Genomic DNA, 18,038 nt, shown 5'->3' with positions numbered 1-18,038 from the left:
CCCAAAACACTCCTCTTCAGAATAAACCTCGAATCAGAGTTTAAACTTACAACTCAGTAGCACTTAAATATCACAAACTTATGGCACTTTGTAGTTTGACTTTCCTGAGGAGATGGATCTTTCTTGATTCTTGTTGTTCTGGTTTGTTCCTCATGGTTGATGCTCTAGTTGTGAGTCGCTCTGGATGAAAGTGTCACCTCAATGAAACTCCGGTTACGTTCAACCAAACATCATCCAGCTGGTGATCGCTCCCAGTATCACAGAACTGGGAAATAAACTCTGTTCTGCTTCTCGAGATAAAGAAGAACAAACTCAGACTCGTTCATGGTTTTTAATATGCAGACGATGATGTGATTTACTTCTAGATGATCATAAAATCCCCACTCGGTCCCGACTATGTGCTGGATGGAGATGAGAAGTTCGGACCAGAGGAACAGGATGTGGTTTCTCTCTCTCTCTCTCTTTCAACTCACAGGACAAATAGAAAGTTAAGGTTCTATTCAGTCAAGATCTAAAAACCATCAAGAGATTCTGGTCCCCGGAGTTTGTGACTTCACTGGAGCAAATAAAAATGATTTTTCACAGGTTTGATCCTCGTGTGTGACTCAAGTTCCAGCTTCACTTGGAATAAACAAGATGGAATGGAAATAAAATAGAAAAATCATACAAATAAAGATAGAAATAAAGATCTATAACTCTGTGACCGTCAGCCGTCAGATGATTCACTGAGGATCAGGAGACAGATCAAGACCAGGATCAGGAGACAGATCAGGACCAGGATCAGGAGACAGATCAGGACCAGGATCAGGAGACAGATCAGGACCAGGATCAGGAGACAGATCAAGACCAGGATCAGGATTCCTTCACTGAGGTGCAGGAGACAGATCAAGACCAGGATCAGGAGACAGATCAGGACCAGGATCAGGAGACAGATCAAGACCAGGATCAGGATTCCTTCACTGAGGTGCAGGAGACAGATCAAGACCAGGATCAGGAGACAGATCAGGACCAGGATCAGGAGACAGATCAAGACCAGGATCAGGATTCCTTCACTGAGGTGCAGGAGACAGATCAAGACCAGGATCAGGAGACAGATCAAGACCAGGATCAGGAGACAGATCAAGACCAGGATCAGGATTCCTTCCCTGAGGTGCAGGAGACAGATCAGGACCAGGATCAGGAGACAGATCAGGACCAGGATCAGGATTCCTTCCCTGAGGTGCAGGAGACAGATCAGGACCAGGATCAGGAGACAGATCAAGACCAGGATCAGGAGACAGATCAGGACCAGGATCAGGAGACAGATCAGGACCAGGATCAGGAGACAGATCAGGACCAGGATCAGGAGACAGATCAGGACCAGGATCAGGAGACAGATCAGGACCAGGATCAGGAGACAGATCAGGACCAGGATCAGGAGACAGATCAAGACCAGGATCAGGAGACAGATCAAGACCAGGATCAGGAGACAGATCAGGACCAGGATCAGGAGACAGATCAGGACCAGGATCAGGAGACAGATCAGGACCAGGATCAGGAGACAGATCAGGACCAGGATCAGGTTGCAGTTTGGTCACAGGAGCTTTATTCTTCAGACTCGAACCATAAACGTTGACGTCTTCAAACAAACCTGTGAACGAGTCGACTTCATCTGGAGACTCATCACATGACCCCCAGCTTCCACTGGTGGTCTCGATGGTCTGGAAGCAGGTTTGGTTTTTACACGACTCGTATGAACCAATCATTGAATCAGCCTCGGTTTCCTTTGATCTGGAAACTTCCCCACAATGTAATAAAACCAGTGAACAGGCAGCTTTCCACTGGTTTGAAACATCTCAGCGTTACTAAGTTGTGTTTGAGAAGTTAGAACACATCCTCCACTCCTCAGGGTGTCGGGGGGGTGGTGTGGATCCTGGTGGCATCGACCCACGTGGCCCCCCCGAAACCCTCTATTTTCATAGCGAATCAAGTTCATTAAAGTATGTAATAAATAATTCCTGTTTATTGGTTGTAACATATTGAATTTATGTATTTTTAAGAACCAAACAAAACCCAACAACATCAAAGTGAAAGATAATGTTGTCTACACAATATGCTAATGTTTGAGAATCTTCAGTAATGAAACTCAGGATAGAAAATAAAGATGAATAACATATTATTGAGTTAAAGGAACAGTTCAATGTTTTAGATTCATCCAGAGAGTCGATGATCGTCAGACTTTAGAGATGTCAGAGGAGATTTAAAATAAAAACCTGAACTCTGATCGTCAGTAGATAAAAGCAGCTGAGAAATGATTCTTGTGAATTTTATATGATATCAAATGAGAAACATTTCTGTTCATCACTTGAATCCATCGGAGGATCTTCCTTCTGTTTCCTCACAGTATCACTGACACATGAGGCCGACAATGTTTCTCTTCTGTCGCCAATTTCTTTTCACTTTTTTTTTAAATAATTTCTCGATAAGAAGCTTGAGGATTTCTTCAGGATTTGTGGTTTTGATAAAGTTTAGTTTTCTCCAGATTAAAAGAGACACAGACGTCCTTGTTTCTTTGCTCCACTTTGTCCAGGAACATTTCATCTAATTCATTTAATGATTCCTCTTCACATGCTGCTGCAGGTTCCTGCTCCTCCACTCAGTGAGATGTGTGGATCCAGTCTCACAGACACACTGAGTTAATATTGACTTTCTCTTTCATATGGAAAGTGGAGCAGCAGGATAAGAGTCCTGGGAACGTGACAGTGAACACGATCAGAGGCGGAGCAGCATCATCACTGATCTCTAGCGCCCTCTGCAGGTCGAGCAGGTTTCTACTCGTCCAGTAACTCGCTCCAACGTCTCGGCTCAGAATCTGAAGCAGACGTTAGTGATCCTGACTTTTCTGTGAAAATATAAACCATCAGATTGACATTAATGCGTCTGAATGAAATGTCCTGAGTTCAGGTTTTCTTCTGCGTTCCATTAAGATTAATAAATAATCTGAATTATTTAGAGAGTTGGAGAGATCCCTGTCGGACAGAGGGGAAAGACTGTCACAGTTTATGATTTCACAGACAAAACTTGAATCTTTAAATGCTTCAGCAACAGGTTTATGATTTATTTATATCAGAACAATTCAACATTTGATTCAGTCAGAAATGAAGGATGGATCTCTACACATCAAGATCTCACTGTGTCCTGGTCTGTGTGAGGTGAAGCTTGATGTCTCCATTCTGAGGAACATGGAACTTTGATCCTTGAAAGAAAAGTTCTTCACTGCTGACCTCAGAGCTGTTATCTGCTCCTCGTGCCTCTATGAGTCCGCTCCTCAGCCGCTCTACCAGATGGTGCGTTTCACCCCCGCCCAGATGGAGCGCTTGGATCCCTGAGCAGCCTTCACGTCGGCCCAGTGCAGCCGGGTGTTGGGGATCTCGTCCTCGGGATTCGGGTCCGATCGAGCGCCGGCTTTAGGACTCGCCACCACCAGGGGGAGGGGGCCTCGCTGGGACTGGAACTCCACCACGTGGAGCTCCTTCTTGTTGGCCAGAGTTTGGTGTGTTTCCTACAAGTAGATGGAAGAGAAGTCAGATGTGTGAGAGTCGATGTCCTGCTGGTCACCGTCAATGGGTTGTGTTCCGACTCTCACCTGATTGGCTAATCCGGTGAAGAGCGCCCTGGTGATGTTCAGGTAGTTGATGGATCCGTCCACTTTGCAGTACATGTCCTGGATCCCCATCAGCTTGCACAGAGTGATGACAGCCCGGTGGCAGTGAAGACCATAACCTGCACAGAGAGAGACACACAAACAGACACACAGTCAAACAAACACACTCCTATCAATGCACTGTGTCGTCTTGAGTACACAAAAGTATAATTATAAACACAAATCAAATGTTTTTCTCACACTGTTGCGTCATGTTCAATTCTTTCAATGAAGAAGATTTTGTTTTGAGTCAAACTCCATCCCTGCTGTGAATACTCATCAGTACTGTCCAATCCAAAATACTAACACCAGTGTTTAATGAATAAGCTGTTTTTATACTTTGTACAACTACATATATACATTCACTTCATTGAGTGCAAATACTGAGGTCACGTAAAGGTCTGCAGAGCTTGTTGATGTAAACATCTAATGAGACAGAACTGAATTGTCCCTGATACCTGAGTCAGCTGTGACATCATTCTGCTGCTTTAAGCAACTTTAAATCTATTTAAATTGTGACTCAGTGTTTTGATCTTGAACCTGAACGCAGCTGCACCTTGGTTCTGTTTCTTCATGCGGAGCGTCGTCCTCTTGTACTTGGACTCGATGTTGTGATAAACTGTTGGAGAGAAAAACGAGTGAATAGAACCCACAGACTGGAGAGAGAGAGAGAGAGGGAGAGAGAGAGAGAGAGAGAGGGAGAGAGAGAGAGAGAACTAACTCATAAATACTAAAGCGACGTGTTTTGTGTCTTCTCCTCTCCACTCGTGCTTCGTTCTGTTTCCTCCTGTTGTCTCTCAGGACTCGAACCTCTCTCGCTGCCGACCACACGTCCGTCCTCGTCCCAGCGTCTCGTGCTGATTAATCATTCAGACACGCACACGGTCCCTGAGCGGGAGGGAGGTGCTGAACCGCTTCGGGTTAGAATCCTGCTCTGGTGTCACGTCTCTTTACACACCTCACTGTGCTCGCCCTGTTTCCTCTGCTCTTCCAGATGGAATTAGGAAACTCTTAATGATTCAGATGCTGAGGACGGAGGAGACGTCACAACACATAGAGGGAGCTTCACAGTAACCAGGAGGAACATGAGAGACAGGTGGAGGGAGAGTTCAGAAGTGGGGGAAGATATTTCAGACGCCATCGGTTCTGATCGTTAAGTCAGATTCGTCTTTTTCTATTCACGATGTGACACGACTGTCTTCTTAAAGTGTGAACACATCTCTTCAACTCCCCAGTCAGAGAAGGTGGACACACACACACACACACACACACACATAGACACACAGACACACACACACACACACACACACACAGACAGACACACAGACACACACACACACACACACACACACACACAGACACACAGAGACACACACACACTCACTGGTGTGGTCGTTGAAGCGATCGATGTAGTACAGGTAGTGGATCGCTCGGTTCTTGGCCTGAAGTCAAACAAGAGACAGAAATTCAACTCGTTTTAATTTCTATGTCATCATAATAAAAACTGACCCTGTAGCTCTACAGATTTCTGAGTCATATTAAAATAAAAAAAATACCAATGATACTATCACATGCCATATCTAATGTTTTATATCCAAGTACAGTCAGTGACCCTGACCCCTAGTGGAGGTTTAGGGACCCTGACCCCTAGTGGAGGTTTAGGGACCCGACCCCTGGTGGAGGTTTAGGGACCCGACCCCTGGTGGAGGTTTAGGGACCCTGACCCCTGGTGGAGGTTTAGGGTCCCTGACCCCTAGTGGAGGTTTAGGGACCCTGACCCCTGGTGGAGGTTTAGGGTCCCGACCCCTGGTGGAGGTTTAGGGACCCTGACCCCTGGTGGAGGTTTAGGGACCCGACCCCTGGTGGAGGTTTAGGGACCCTGACCCCTGGTGGAGGTTTAGGGTCCCGACCCCTGGTGGAGGTTTAGGGACCCTGACCCCTGGTGGAGGTTTAGGGACCCGACCCCTGGTGGAGGTTTAGGGACCCTGACCCCTGGTGGAGGTTTAGGGTCCCGACCCCTGGTGGAGGTTTAGGGACCCGACCCCTGGTGGAGGTTTAGGGTCCCGACCCCTAGTGGAGGTTTAGGGTCCCGACCCCTGGTGGAGGTTTAGGGACCCGACCCCTGGTGGAGGTTTAGGGTCCCGACCCCTGGTGGAGGTTTAGGGACCCTGACCCCTGGTGGAGGTTTAGGGACCCTGACCCCTGGTGGAGGTTTAGGGTCCTGCTGCAATCGTCACTTTATCAGAAACAACAGCAGAAAACGTAATAACTGAAGAAATTGATTCAATGATTGTTTTGCTCTGAATGAAAAATGAATGAGTGGTCTCACCTTCCTCAGAGCTGTGTTCCTATCGGCTGCTTTACCCAGTGCGAAGCCTGGTGGGGGGGAGGGGGGGGGGGGGGCAGTCAGTTTAACACATAGGAGCTCAGAGTGACTTCTGCTTTCTAAAGTGTGATTGAGATGCTTCCAATGAAATGATTGTTATCGCTGGTTAAATGAGACATTGATGTGAGTCTGCTCTGTGTGTGAGACGTCCGGTGTCCTCGGGACAGACGTCCGTCTCAGAAGACGCGTCGCCATGACTACAGGGAGTGAGGAGAGTCACACCTGCAGCTCCGTTGCCGTTCCCCACGGCGACCAGGCAGCTGATGGATCTCTTCCTTCCCTCCTTGGCCGTCATGTTGAACACAGTCTTCACCTGGAAAACAACACAACACAAAAGATCACACAACACGAGATGGGAACGTGTGTAGAGATGAAGACGTGTGTGGACCTTGAGGACCAGGTCAACTGCATTAACACGTCCTCTGGTCTTCATCTGAGTCATAACACACAAAGTGCTCAAGCTCATAACACAAACTATTACTATTATCATTTTTCATGTCCAACACATTCACAGTAAGTGTCTTCACATGGGACACATCCTCTTCTGGATCCTTGTCTTCATGGTGGACATTACATGTCCCAGTCAAATCAGACAGACGTCAGTTAATCAGAAACATGAACCGAGGACAATTTAAAAACTAAGAGAAAGAAAGGTCTTCATCTGCTTGATGCAGATGTTTAACATCAGAGTCGGTGTGAGTCACTTTCATAAGCTTCATAAGTTTGAGAGATTTCTTCTTCCTGAGGTTTACAATATGAACATCACAGATATGACAGGTGATTATGTCTTCATGGGAAATGTCCTCCCTGTGGGACTGATTAAGGATTATCCTCCTTATCCCTGCTGTCCAAACGTCCCTTTGTTTGATCGACACGTTGCTATTCCAAAGTGTGTGTTTGTGTGTGTGTGTGTGTGTGTGTTTGTGTTGTCAATCCATCCTAAGGTGACCGTCTCAGATCTGAGAGCAGACATTCATCTATCACACATTCTGCTTCACTCCACACTGGCTGACCGACAACCTGCAACACGACGTTTTAAAAACACCAGGGGGCAGCATTGATGCACTACAGAGAGTGAGGGGGGGGGGGGGGAGAGCTATAGGAAGGTAGTGAGGAAGGAATTCACAGGACGAGATATAGATGTCAAAAAGATGCAGAGAAGAAAGAGGAAGAGAGGAATGTAAAGATGGAAGAAGGTGGAGGAGAGAGAAGGAGGAGGAGGAGAGAGAAGAGAGAAGAGGACAGAGGAAGGAGATGAGGAGGAGAAGGAGAGAGAAGAGAGGAGGAGGAGGAGAGAAGAGAGGAGGAGGAGGAGAGAGGAGAGGACAGAGGAAGGAGATGAGGAGGAGAAGGAGAGAGAAGAGAGGAGGAGGAGAGAGAAGAGAGGAGGAGGAGGAGAGAAAAGAGAGGACAGAGGAAGGAGATGAGGAAGAGAAGAAAAAGGAAGAGAGGAGGAGAGAGATGAGAGGAGGAGGAGAGGAGGAGGAGAGAGAAGAGAGGAGGAGGAGGAGAGAAGAGAGGAGGAGGAGGAGAGAGGAGAGGACAGAGGAAGGAGATGAGGAAGAGAAGAAAAAGGAAGAGAGGAGGAGAGAGATGAGAGGAGGAGGAGAGGAGGAGGAGAGAGAAGAGAGGGGGAGGAGGAGGAGAGGACAGAGGAAGGAGATGAGAGGAAAGATAAAGAGGGTTTATCTTCTGATATTAAACATGAGGAACAAGAAGATGCTGAGGAAGGAGGAGAAGAACGAGAGAACAAGGGACAGATTGTGTGTTTTGGGGAAAGAAATAAAAACACAAACGTTACAACATGATGAAGAAGACACAGTGTGTTGCACAACAGAGGCAGAAACTCTCCCAGTGTTCAGAGGAACCGTCCTACAGAGAAGTTCAAGCTTCACACTGTCGCACACATTCAGCTCCACAACTCTCCTCGTCCTGCTCAACACAACACACACATCCGTGTTCACTACACACTCTGAACTAGAGTCTCCCCTCATCAACAGAAAGGTCCAGACTGCTAACCGTGTCTCTATAAGGACGCTGGTATCTGGTACTGGGACCAGTTCACCGCCCTCTCTTCACTTTCATCTTCACCAGCGAGTGGGAGTTTCCACCGAGGGAACTTCAAAGTCTACACCTGGCCTCAGCCTGTGCAGTTACACAACACACACTTCAGACGAGGGTTAAGAATTTAACTGCAGGGACACTGCAGCGGGTTTGTGGGTCAGGGACGCTGCCAACACCAAAACACAATGACCACACCTCCCTGCAGGGGGCGCACATGTGCCTGTGTTTGTATACTTCCACAAACTAAACTCCTTACTGTAGATTCAGAAAACACTGTTAATGCTACAACACTACACAAAATATAGAAACACAGAGTTTGAGTTCTGTGGCTGGAGGCCCGTGAAGGACCAGTCGGACCCGTCAGTGGAACCAGTTCAGACCAGATCTTGATCTACTCAGGTTGGTGCTCAGACATGGTTCAGGTCCAGGTCCAGATCCAGGTCCAGGTCCAGGTTCAGGTCCAGGTCCAGGTCCAGGTCCAGGTCAGAAACCTGCTGCAGACGGCTCAGGAGGTTTGTTCAGAACTCAGAGACCCGGAGCAGATGGGATCCCAGTGTCAGTGACTCATGCTTCACTGCGACTCGGAGCCAGTTTCTATTAGAAGTGTGTGAGTCTCCGTGTTGTGCAGATCTTCACGCTCCTCAGATGAAGATGCAGCAGTTTCATGTGGTAGAGCAGCAGATGGGCACGCTCCCCCGGGGGGGGGGGGGGGGGGGCAGCCTGCTGGTGGGAGGACGCGCTCTCTTCTGTCTCATCTTCTCCTCAAGCTGCTGGTCCTCCGGTCGGTTCTGTGGCTGCAGAGGAGGAGCTCCCAACACACGGAGCCACGAGGCACTGGGAGAGAACCACTGCCAGCACCAGACACCAGCACCAGACTGTCACTCCACTCCACTTCCTCTCTCTCTCTCTCTCTCAGCTGGGACTGGAGTTCTTGACCTTGTGAACACACTGAATAGTGACACGTGACGTTGGGCTCCTGCTAAACTGAAAAGAGATTCTAGAATCTTTACACATTAATATCCATCTACATGAGTTCATTTGATGTGCTGTTTGTCTTATGACTCGTTTATTCTCTCGGTCTCTTCTGATGTTTTCAGCTCATGGACCTTAAAGCTCATATATGATGAAATCTTTACCCACAGAAACACGTCAACATGAGTGTGGCTAAGTTTTAATGAACGTTAAAGTTCAGAAGCCCAAAGTCTGCAGGAGCTCGTCCGGGGGCATTGTGATGTCACCACAGAGTGGGCCAGCTGGCCAATCAGAGCAGATTGGGCTTTATTGTGGGGAGGGGGGGCTTAAAGAGCCCGGAGATGGGTTCGGGTTCACGTCCCCACTCAAGCTCCACTTGGTTAAAACACGACGTCTAATCGAATTGAATGTTCTCAGTCGCTCTCGTCGTCTTTCAGCAAAACTTCTCAAGGTTGTTGAGCTCGGAGCGGGGGGGGGGGGGGGGGGGGGGGGGACAACAGAAGACAAAGCCCTGTCCTGACAGCGAGCTCGTCCATCTCTGTTAATGAAATCACAGAGTCCCGTCCAAGTGCTGCAGCTGGAGAGACGCCATCACTGTCCTCCATCGCTCTCTCTCCACTCGGCCGCTCACTCTGCTCTTCATCATCACTTGTCTTCATCTCGCTCGTCTTCATCATCGCTCGTCTTCATCTCGCTCGTCTTTATCCCACTCATTTGGTGCATTCTCACTTCCTGCCTGTTTAACTCTCACACCTTGTGTCGTCCCCCCACCCCCCCCCCCCCCCCCCCCCGCATCGTCCTTGGGAGACGAGAGTTTTTATTCCAGGAAGCCGTTCTCATTTCATTAGACCTGAATTTATAGTGCCGCACACACACAGACACACACACCCTGCTAAAACACACACTCACACTATCTGACACTGTGTGTGTGTGTGGAGTAAACAGATAGAAAAAAGGATGTACAGAGCCAAAGAGCACACACACACACACATTAAATCAAACACACACATTTGTGTCTGATACAAATAAAATGGGCTTCATTAATATCAGACCTGTGTGTGTCTGTAGAAAGATAATACGTCCATGTCATCGATTTCCTTAAGGTGTGTGTGAGTTCATGTCTTTATCAGGTTGTGAGTTTGCTTCTACTCGTTGTTGTGAAGAGCTTTTTGAGGCATTTGGGGAACGTGAGGACTTTTGTTTCCGTCTCACAAACGACCAGTTTGAGGATTAGAGACTTGTTTATGCAAAGAGACAAGCTGGTTTCAAACCAGTGCTCCACACCGATGTGGTTGTTAAGCAATAAATCCAGCTGAGAGCAGCACTGGAGAGTTTCTGACAACAAACATGGCGACAGTGGAGGAGGTTTGGACACACCACACACACACCAGACACACAACACGCACACCACAGACACACACACGTAGATAAAACGTAGGAGCCATGATGTGCTCACTAAAGAATCATCCTGAGTAAACCTCAGAGGAACCGTCTCCTCATTTAAAAACATCAACCCTTTCCTCTGCTGACACATTTTCCTTTGAGTGTTTCTTTTAATTTGCTTTTGTATCACACTCTTACACAACTCTGACCTTTTAGAAACAACACTGTTCAACATCTGCTATTTAATGCTCAACTGCAGCCCCCCCTGCTCAGCAGCTTCGCCTCCATCACCATCACTGTGCACACGCCCCGGTGGATCTTTCACCATTTTGATTTCCTTGAAAACACTTTCTTCCTCCGAGGCTTTCGGTGTAATTACTCCGCAGTGTGTGATGAAACGCGACCTTACACAATGTTCTACTGTCAGTGCAGCTGTGGGTTCAGTTTGTATCTGAAGAGCAGGGTTTCCCCCAGAGCTCCCAGCGGCTTGGACCAGCATGAGAAAGGTGTGTATGAGAAACAGCTGGAAAGTGTGCTGTGCTTTTATGAGAAGAGTTAAAAACAAGTTGGGTCTGGATCGTCTGAAGAAGAGAAACACTCACCTCGATGACACGCGAGTCAAAGTCCTCATAGGTTTCTGCAGAGACAAGAGAGGACAGAGGGTTTGTTACACACACACACACACAAACACACACACCATCACAGCCACCATGAACAGATTAAACCAGGCTCCTGCTGGCGTAACAATACCCAGAAGCCCTTGCAGTCACGCAACGAGTTGACACTTCCATTGTCAGTGACCTCTGAGGATGTTTCTCTGTCTGAACAGCAGCATGTTCACCTCCAACTAATTAACAACAAACAAAGGAGCTGACTCAAAGGCCCAGAGGGGAAACACACACAGACACACACACACACACACACACACAAACACACGATCAGAGACGACCAACCATGTTACAACTCTCTGTGCATCACAGTCACCGGGCCCTGTGTGTATTTGTGTGTGTGTGTCTGTGAGCGACAGACAGAATGTGTGAAGGGAAGTGTTTGAACATGTAGGAGAGAGAGAGAGAGAGAGAGAGAGAGAGAGAGAGAGAGAGAGAGAGAGAGAGAGAGAGAGTGCTGGTGCGAGGGAGCATCGAGAGGAAAAGGACATTAAGGACGTGAATGACAGACTGAATTCAAGAAGAAGGAGCGAGAGACGAGGGGACGTCCCTCGTCTGTCCACAGGCTCGTCTCTGACAGAGACTGAGGTTTGAACATGTGTTGAGTCCGGGAGCAGGAGGCGCTCAGGACATCAGCAGGACATCAGACAGGAGACGCACCTCCATGGACTTTATTCACAACACAATACTACATTCCAACTTCTGCCCAAGCTCGAGGTCCAAACCCTCCTGAGAGTTGCTGAGACATTTATTTAATATTAACCAATCTGTCCATTTATATTCCCATAAAACCTACAGCTCTGTCCTGTATTATTGATGGAAACCCACTGATGGAGCATTTACATTGTTTTGTCTCCATTGAAACCCAGAAGCTTTAAAGTCATAAATGAAACCAGTCCAGTTGTGTCCTGTTCAGACCAGAAAAGGTTTTAACCGGTGTTTTCACACTAGAACAAGACAGGAAGTGTTCATGTAAACTTAGATACAACTAAATATTGCAGAGTTGATCTCAGTTGATAAACATCTGAACAAATGTTTGTCAGTGGAAAAACTGCTCCATTAATTTAGAAAATAAAAACTGAAGGTGAAATCCCAGTTTGACTGAGCACTACCTTCACATCTCACCCAGTTTATTCATCACAGTTATTGTTCTGAAAACATTCGTTCACTAAGTTCAAGACCAGAGAAAAAATAAGACGAGTCTGTGGGAGGGACGAGATGAATAGATAATGAAGAAGGGATGAGGGGAGGAAAATGGGTTGAGAGAAGGATTGAGGCAATAAAAAGAGAAAAGAGATGACAAGAAGGAAGGAGGAGGAAGAGAAGAACAACAGGTAAGAGAAAGAGGAGAAAGGGGGGATGACTGAGAAGCTGGAGAGAGACGGACAAACAGAGAGAAGGTACGAGATGGAAAGTGTGACACAGAAAACGAGGGAGGAAGAGAGAGAGAAAGACGTATTTGTTAATTAGGACATTGTCCCACTTGAAACTTCATCAGTTGTAATGGGTCACACACAGAAGCTTCTCCTCTACTGCTTCATCTGTCTGTTTCATCATGGTGTGTGTGTGTGTGTGTGTGTGTGTGTGTGTGTGTGTGTGTGTGTGTGTGTGTGTGTGTGTGTGTGTGTGTGTGTGTGTGTGTGTTTGGGTGTGTGTGTGTGTGTGTGTAATATTCCTAACTTCACTTCTCAGTGTATTTGTTGCACATTTATTTGAATCTGTCTTCAGTTATTTGTCTGTAATTCACAGTAACTGTCACAACTCACTTGGGATGAAGACACGCTTTTGTATTAAATAATAAGGTTACATGTGTTTGAACCCTGAGTAGGTGTGTGTGTGTGTGTGGGGGGGGGGGGGGGGGGTTACCTCCATTGGGTCCAGGGTCGGGGGGGCCCAGGCTGATGCCGCCCCATGAGTTCCCCGTCCATCCTCTCTCCCTCTTCACCTTCATCTTCCTCTTCTTGTCCCACTCCTCCCTCTGACGCACTGCAGGAAACACACGAGCGTCACATTCAGCCCGAGAGCCCGGAGCCGACTTCCAGCAGCACAACATGATGAAGCTCCTCGGCTCCATCCATCACTGTCAGATTAACTGTGTAATTACTGTGAACAAATGAGATCACAGACGCCTTCTCTCTCACTCAGCGCTGCGGCTCCACATTCCTCACGCCGGCTCTTTAAATAGTCGCTCTTTGTGTTTTTAAAGCTCCCAGTTTGTGGTGCTGATAAAAATACTGGTTTATTATTTATCACGTCTGTTCTACGAAGGGAAGAGAACTCAGGAAAACGTCTTCTAACTCGGGTCGGAACATTCTCCACAGCTTGCTTCCCCATATAAAGAAAGCAGCAGGAGAACGTCCAGGTCAGGCAACAGGAAAATGTCTGATTCAAAATCCCATGTGCTTTTGTTTAGATTAAATCAACACCAGCGTCCAAAGCTCTTGAATCTTGTTTTTAAAGTTGTGATCTTCATCAGAGTCTTCCTCATGGCTCACCCAAGTCGGCCTGCAGCTCCTGCTGCTCAGCCTCGCCTCGTCGACTCATGTTCTGCAGAACGCCGTCCTTCACCACCGGAGCGTTCAGACCAGGCCACAGGAAACCTCCTCGCCCTGAAGATCCAGACACAGAGAAGATTAGAGACTAGAACATACACCAGGCCACATGTGCTCCGTGTGAACATACCTCCCCTCTGAATAAGAACATTAATACATCTGATTCTGTCTTAAATTAGAATGGTAGAACTTGCTGTCTGGAAGTGGTTTATCCGTTTAGTCTGAGTCTCACAATCTCAGTTTCTTCTTCTAAGATCTTCAGTATTAGTCTTAAAATCCTTGTGTGAATAAAACATGACACCCCAGTCAGAGGAGTGTGGGAGAGAGAGAGAGAGAGAGAGCGACACATGAGAGAGAGTCGAGTGAAGACTGCCACGATGAGGCCGAGGCAGAATGAAGACGGATGGTTCCTGTTAAAAGTGAATAAAGCAACTCAAAGTAGAACAAGGGGACAGACACAGAGAACGAGGGGTGATTCCCCCCCCCCCCCCCCGGTAGAGCGATGCAATAAATTAATCAGCACTAGCTGATGAATATTCCAGTGCTCGGTGTCCATCAGCTGCTCATTAGCATCACACAGACAGTTAGACGACCTGAGAACAGCAGAAAACTTCATAGGAAAGAAATTTCAACACAAATAAAATATCAAACAATCAGATATTAGGACACAGAGACATGTTGACAGACGGTGTCTCACCTTCTCCGAGCATCTGTCCCCGGTTCAGGTCCTTCTTCATTTTGCGCTTGGTTCTTTTCCCTCGGCCCTTCCTGGCTCCGGCACCGGTCTCTGCCAGAACACCTCTCCACAGCTCCTCAGCCGTCACTGAGGAAACACACAAACACACAAAGTCAACAACAAATAACACAACAGATTTAAGTCATTTGATGGTTTTAGACCAACAAGACTGACGGTAGCTCTACACTGAGAAATAAGCAACAACATAAGAGGTATTTATTTCCATTCTCTCGCTCTCTGTGCATCTCAAATGGTTTTACATCTAAATCTTGAATGTGCAGTTTCACTTCGTTGTTCCACTACTAAAACAAGCTGCACTGAGAACGTGTGTTGGGCTGTACCAACTGGAAATAGAGACGGGCACTAACTGGCCACAAGTATGCGGACACTTGAACATCATGTGTTTCTTGAACATTTCTCTTCAAACCAATGAGCATTGAACTGCTTTTATAACAGCCTCTACTTTTCTGAAGAGGCTTTAAAAAGACTTTCCAACCTGCAGAGATCAGTAATATTTGGTATTTGACTCAGACTTCAATCTAAGAGCAGCTTTGGGCCATGACTGTATTTATTATCACCAAAACAAAACAAAAGAGAAACAAGAGAAGTCAAACAACATCGGTGGTGGTTCGGCCTTGATGAAAACAAGGTCTTGTGTTCTCGACAAACATATCAATTAAAAATGTTCCAGCTAATATTCATCAACTATATGTCACAAGCATCATTCAAGTAAAAATAATAAAAAAACATTTTGTATCGACTGCAACTTGAAGCAACAAACAATAAACTGCCAATAACCATTTGAATCAGAAGTAAAGTCTATCTTCTGGTTGAAGGACGGTGGCTCAGATTGAGCTGCTCCACACACGAGTTGATGTTCTTGTTCCAACACGAAGAAGAAGAAGAAGAAGAAGAACTTACACTTGTTGAAGAAGCTGCCATGTCTGGTTTGCTGCCAGGCCGTCGCCGGGGGAAGAGCCGCGGCCGGGGCTCGACTCTGGGACACGAAGCTGCGGAGTGGAGCTGCACCCGAGACAGAAGACAGACAGTTGGATCAGAACTCTATCATGTTGCTCTATGACATCACTGTGAGATGAACACCTGTATGTGATCTGCCCCCCCACTGGGCTTAACGTGAAGGGAGGCCTACATCACTGTTGGATGGGGACAGAAACTACTTTAGCCCACAACACTTCTGTTCTCACTCAAAGACACGAGACCAGAGAAGGTTCTCCAGGTTCCACCATCCGGAGCAGAGCTGCTGGATCCACATCGTGAACCTGGAGTCGCTTCCTGCCTCGGCTCCAGTGAAGCTCTTCTGAATCTGAGTTCATAGAACCGGTCCACAGAATAAACCATGTTGGTGGTACGTGAAGTATCATAACTATAAAAGTATAATTCATCTCCCAACAGAGGTGGAAACTGGAGTCGTGTGAACCTGAGATATTACTCAAATAATGGGGGGTGCATCCATCGGGTCAAGGCCACCACGTGACTCAGGGTCGATCTGAACCAACAGTCACATGGTTCACACGTGATTTAAATAGTAAAAGGACAATTATAACATTTATTAAAATGAATAACCATACAGAGCAATCGACACAGGGTTGTTAAGTTAACATACAAATACATAAAGGTAATCGTCGCCTGCACTGAATGTTATTATTAAACTGTATATTATAATTAAACTGTATATCATGATGAAGTATATATGAGTTATTTGCCAGGCGCGTTCCCCGCAGCGCAGGAAGCTGATCCAGGGTCAGTTTAACGTCCTGGAAACACACACTTCATCTGAAACACAACTACAGCTACAACACAGACACACGAACACTGTGCGCGTTCGATGAAGATGAGGAAGAAGAGAAACACAAGTTATTCACCTCCGACTGTGACGCGGAGGGCACAGTACACCCGTATGGCCGCCGCCATCTTTGATTCTGAGGGGTCCTGTGCGGCACAACAAGGCGTCTGAACTACGCCTGACCAGAAATGGGGAAATTCGATTAAACTGCGTTTTGAAATCATTTTTACAATAATAAATCGCAATCAAATGAATATCACGTGATTTTTTTAATGCATTCAGTATTGATTTACATTTATAAATTGTACTTTGTATGTCAAGTTGTAAATAGATAGATCTATTTAATTTCCACTGTTGAATTCTTATTCTTATTGACAATCTGTTAAATGTATTATCTTCTTTGATTTCTTCTTTCTCCTCTTCAAATATCATCGTTTATTAAGTAACTTCTAACATTTGAACCCTCGTGGTTGATGACGGTCAAATCTTCCATCACATAATCTGACGTGCACGTGTCTCACAGCTGAAAAACGACCCAGAAGAAAAGTTCAGTTCATATCTTAACAAGGAGCATTTACATTAATAAATTAAGATTATTAACAATGTGTGTGCATCCAAAACAAAGCACAAGGAGCCGTGTGCCACGAGGCTCTTCAACATGTCATTTGTACGTGCACACATGAAGCCAAACACGTCAATGCACACGTGCTGTTTCTGAGTGTGTGCAGCCGGCCACCAATCAGAACCTCCCACAGCCTCTGGACAGGATGGAAATGCACCCGAGCGTCTGGTGATTTTCAATTTTCACCTTATTCAAGATCATTTCCCGAACATTACAGCCCTCCTCCTGCAGCACAGTGTCGAGGAGCAATCATGGAGCTGCTGAAGGACGGGCTGCCTGGCCAGCTGTGTGACAGCAGGAGGTGGGAGTAGCTCTTCACAGAATCAATGCCTTTCCTTCCATAACGTTTCTCCAAAATAATTGCCCCATAAAGGCGGCTTTATTCAGGCCTTTATGTAGAAGAGTGACTCACTTCTCTGGGCTTTGTGCAGCAGCGAGCAGAGGAGGGAACAGTAGCAATACTTATTATTAAGTAACACGGCGCTGATCCAATTCAAAGTAAAATAAGTTCTTCGTGAAAATACAGAAGAGTAGCTCACTGAGAAAACGAGTGTGACGCAGTTTGATTCCTGCTCGTCTGAGTGGGCTGTTTCAGGCCAGAGAGGTCACATGTGTTTCTGGTACTTGGGGAAATAGACTGATTATACAGAGATGTACAGTTAGAGGAGATATTCTGGTCGTTCAGGATCCTGCACATTCAAGTTATTTAACTTTGCAAATAAACAATATTAGATAACAGGCAGCTGGAGCACTGCCCAACCCTGGGTGGGAATTAATCACAAGGGAATCTACTGTATTACACAATATAATGATCTGTGATTTAATGTCAAAAGTACAAACCAAACATAATTATAGTAATAACTCTTAATCATATAGAAATTTTAACAATGATCCAATATACTTTACACTGGAAGCAAATACTACAAATATAAAACACACTTCATTAATCACACATTACAAATGAGAGATTTATTAAAGATAAAATCCACAGATTAACTTCTTCACGTGGATCCTCAGATTGTGTCAGGAAGCAAATTTCATATCGATTCATTCAACACTGATTTCTGATGATGATGAATTTGAATATGAATCCAAAGTGTAGGTTTCAATGCTGGTGTTGAAACCAACTGACTGACCTGAGGTTTGACCTCTCACCTCTACCTGCTGAA

At 46.2% G+C, this 18,038-nt stretch overlaps 1 protein-coding gene across 2 annotated transcripts; it reads right to left on the bottom strand.

Annotated features, from left to right (window-relative positions):
- Window positions 1-3,083: 3,083 nt before the first annotated feature.
- mrps5 (mitochondrial ribosomal protein S5) lies at window positions 3,084-16,375 on the bottom strand. 2 transcript variants are annotated; one of them, XM_053435698.1, is made up of 12 exons: window positions 16,327-16,375; window positions 15,365-15,466; window positions 14,405-14,530; window positions 13,651-13,764; window positions 13,022-13,141; window positions 11,090-11,124; window positions 6,291-6,381; window positions 6,012-6,058; window positions 5,067-5,124; window positions 4,223-4,301; window positions 3,626-3,762; window positions 3,084-3,541 (listed from the first exon to the last, which is right to left on the bottom strand). In XM_053435698.1, the coding sequence occupies exons 1-12, from the start codon at window positions 16,373-16,375 to the stop codon at window positions 3,447-3,449; spliced, it is 1,053 nt and encodes a 350-aa protein (XP_053291673.1). In that variant the 3' UTR covers window positions 3,084-3,446. The 2 variants fall into 2 exon arrangements, with proteins under 2 accessions (XP_053291673.1, XP_053291672.1); XM_053435697.1 differs by having other exon boundaries at window positions 4,239-4,301.
- Window positions 16,376-18,038: the final 1,663 nt, after the last annotated feature.

Source organism: Pleuronectes platessa, chromosome 12, assembly GCF_947347685.1.
Source record: "Pleuronectes platessa chromosome 12, fPlePla1.1, whole genome shotgun sequence".
NCBI classification, from domain to species: domain Eukaryota; kingdom Metazoa; phylum Chordata; class Actinopteri; order Pleuronectiformes; family Pleuronectidae; genus Pleuronectes; species Pleuronectes platessa.
The sequence above is the reverse complement of the archived record's forward strand: the minus strand, read 5'-3'. Positions and strand labels throughout refer to the sequence as shown.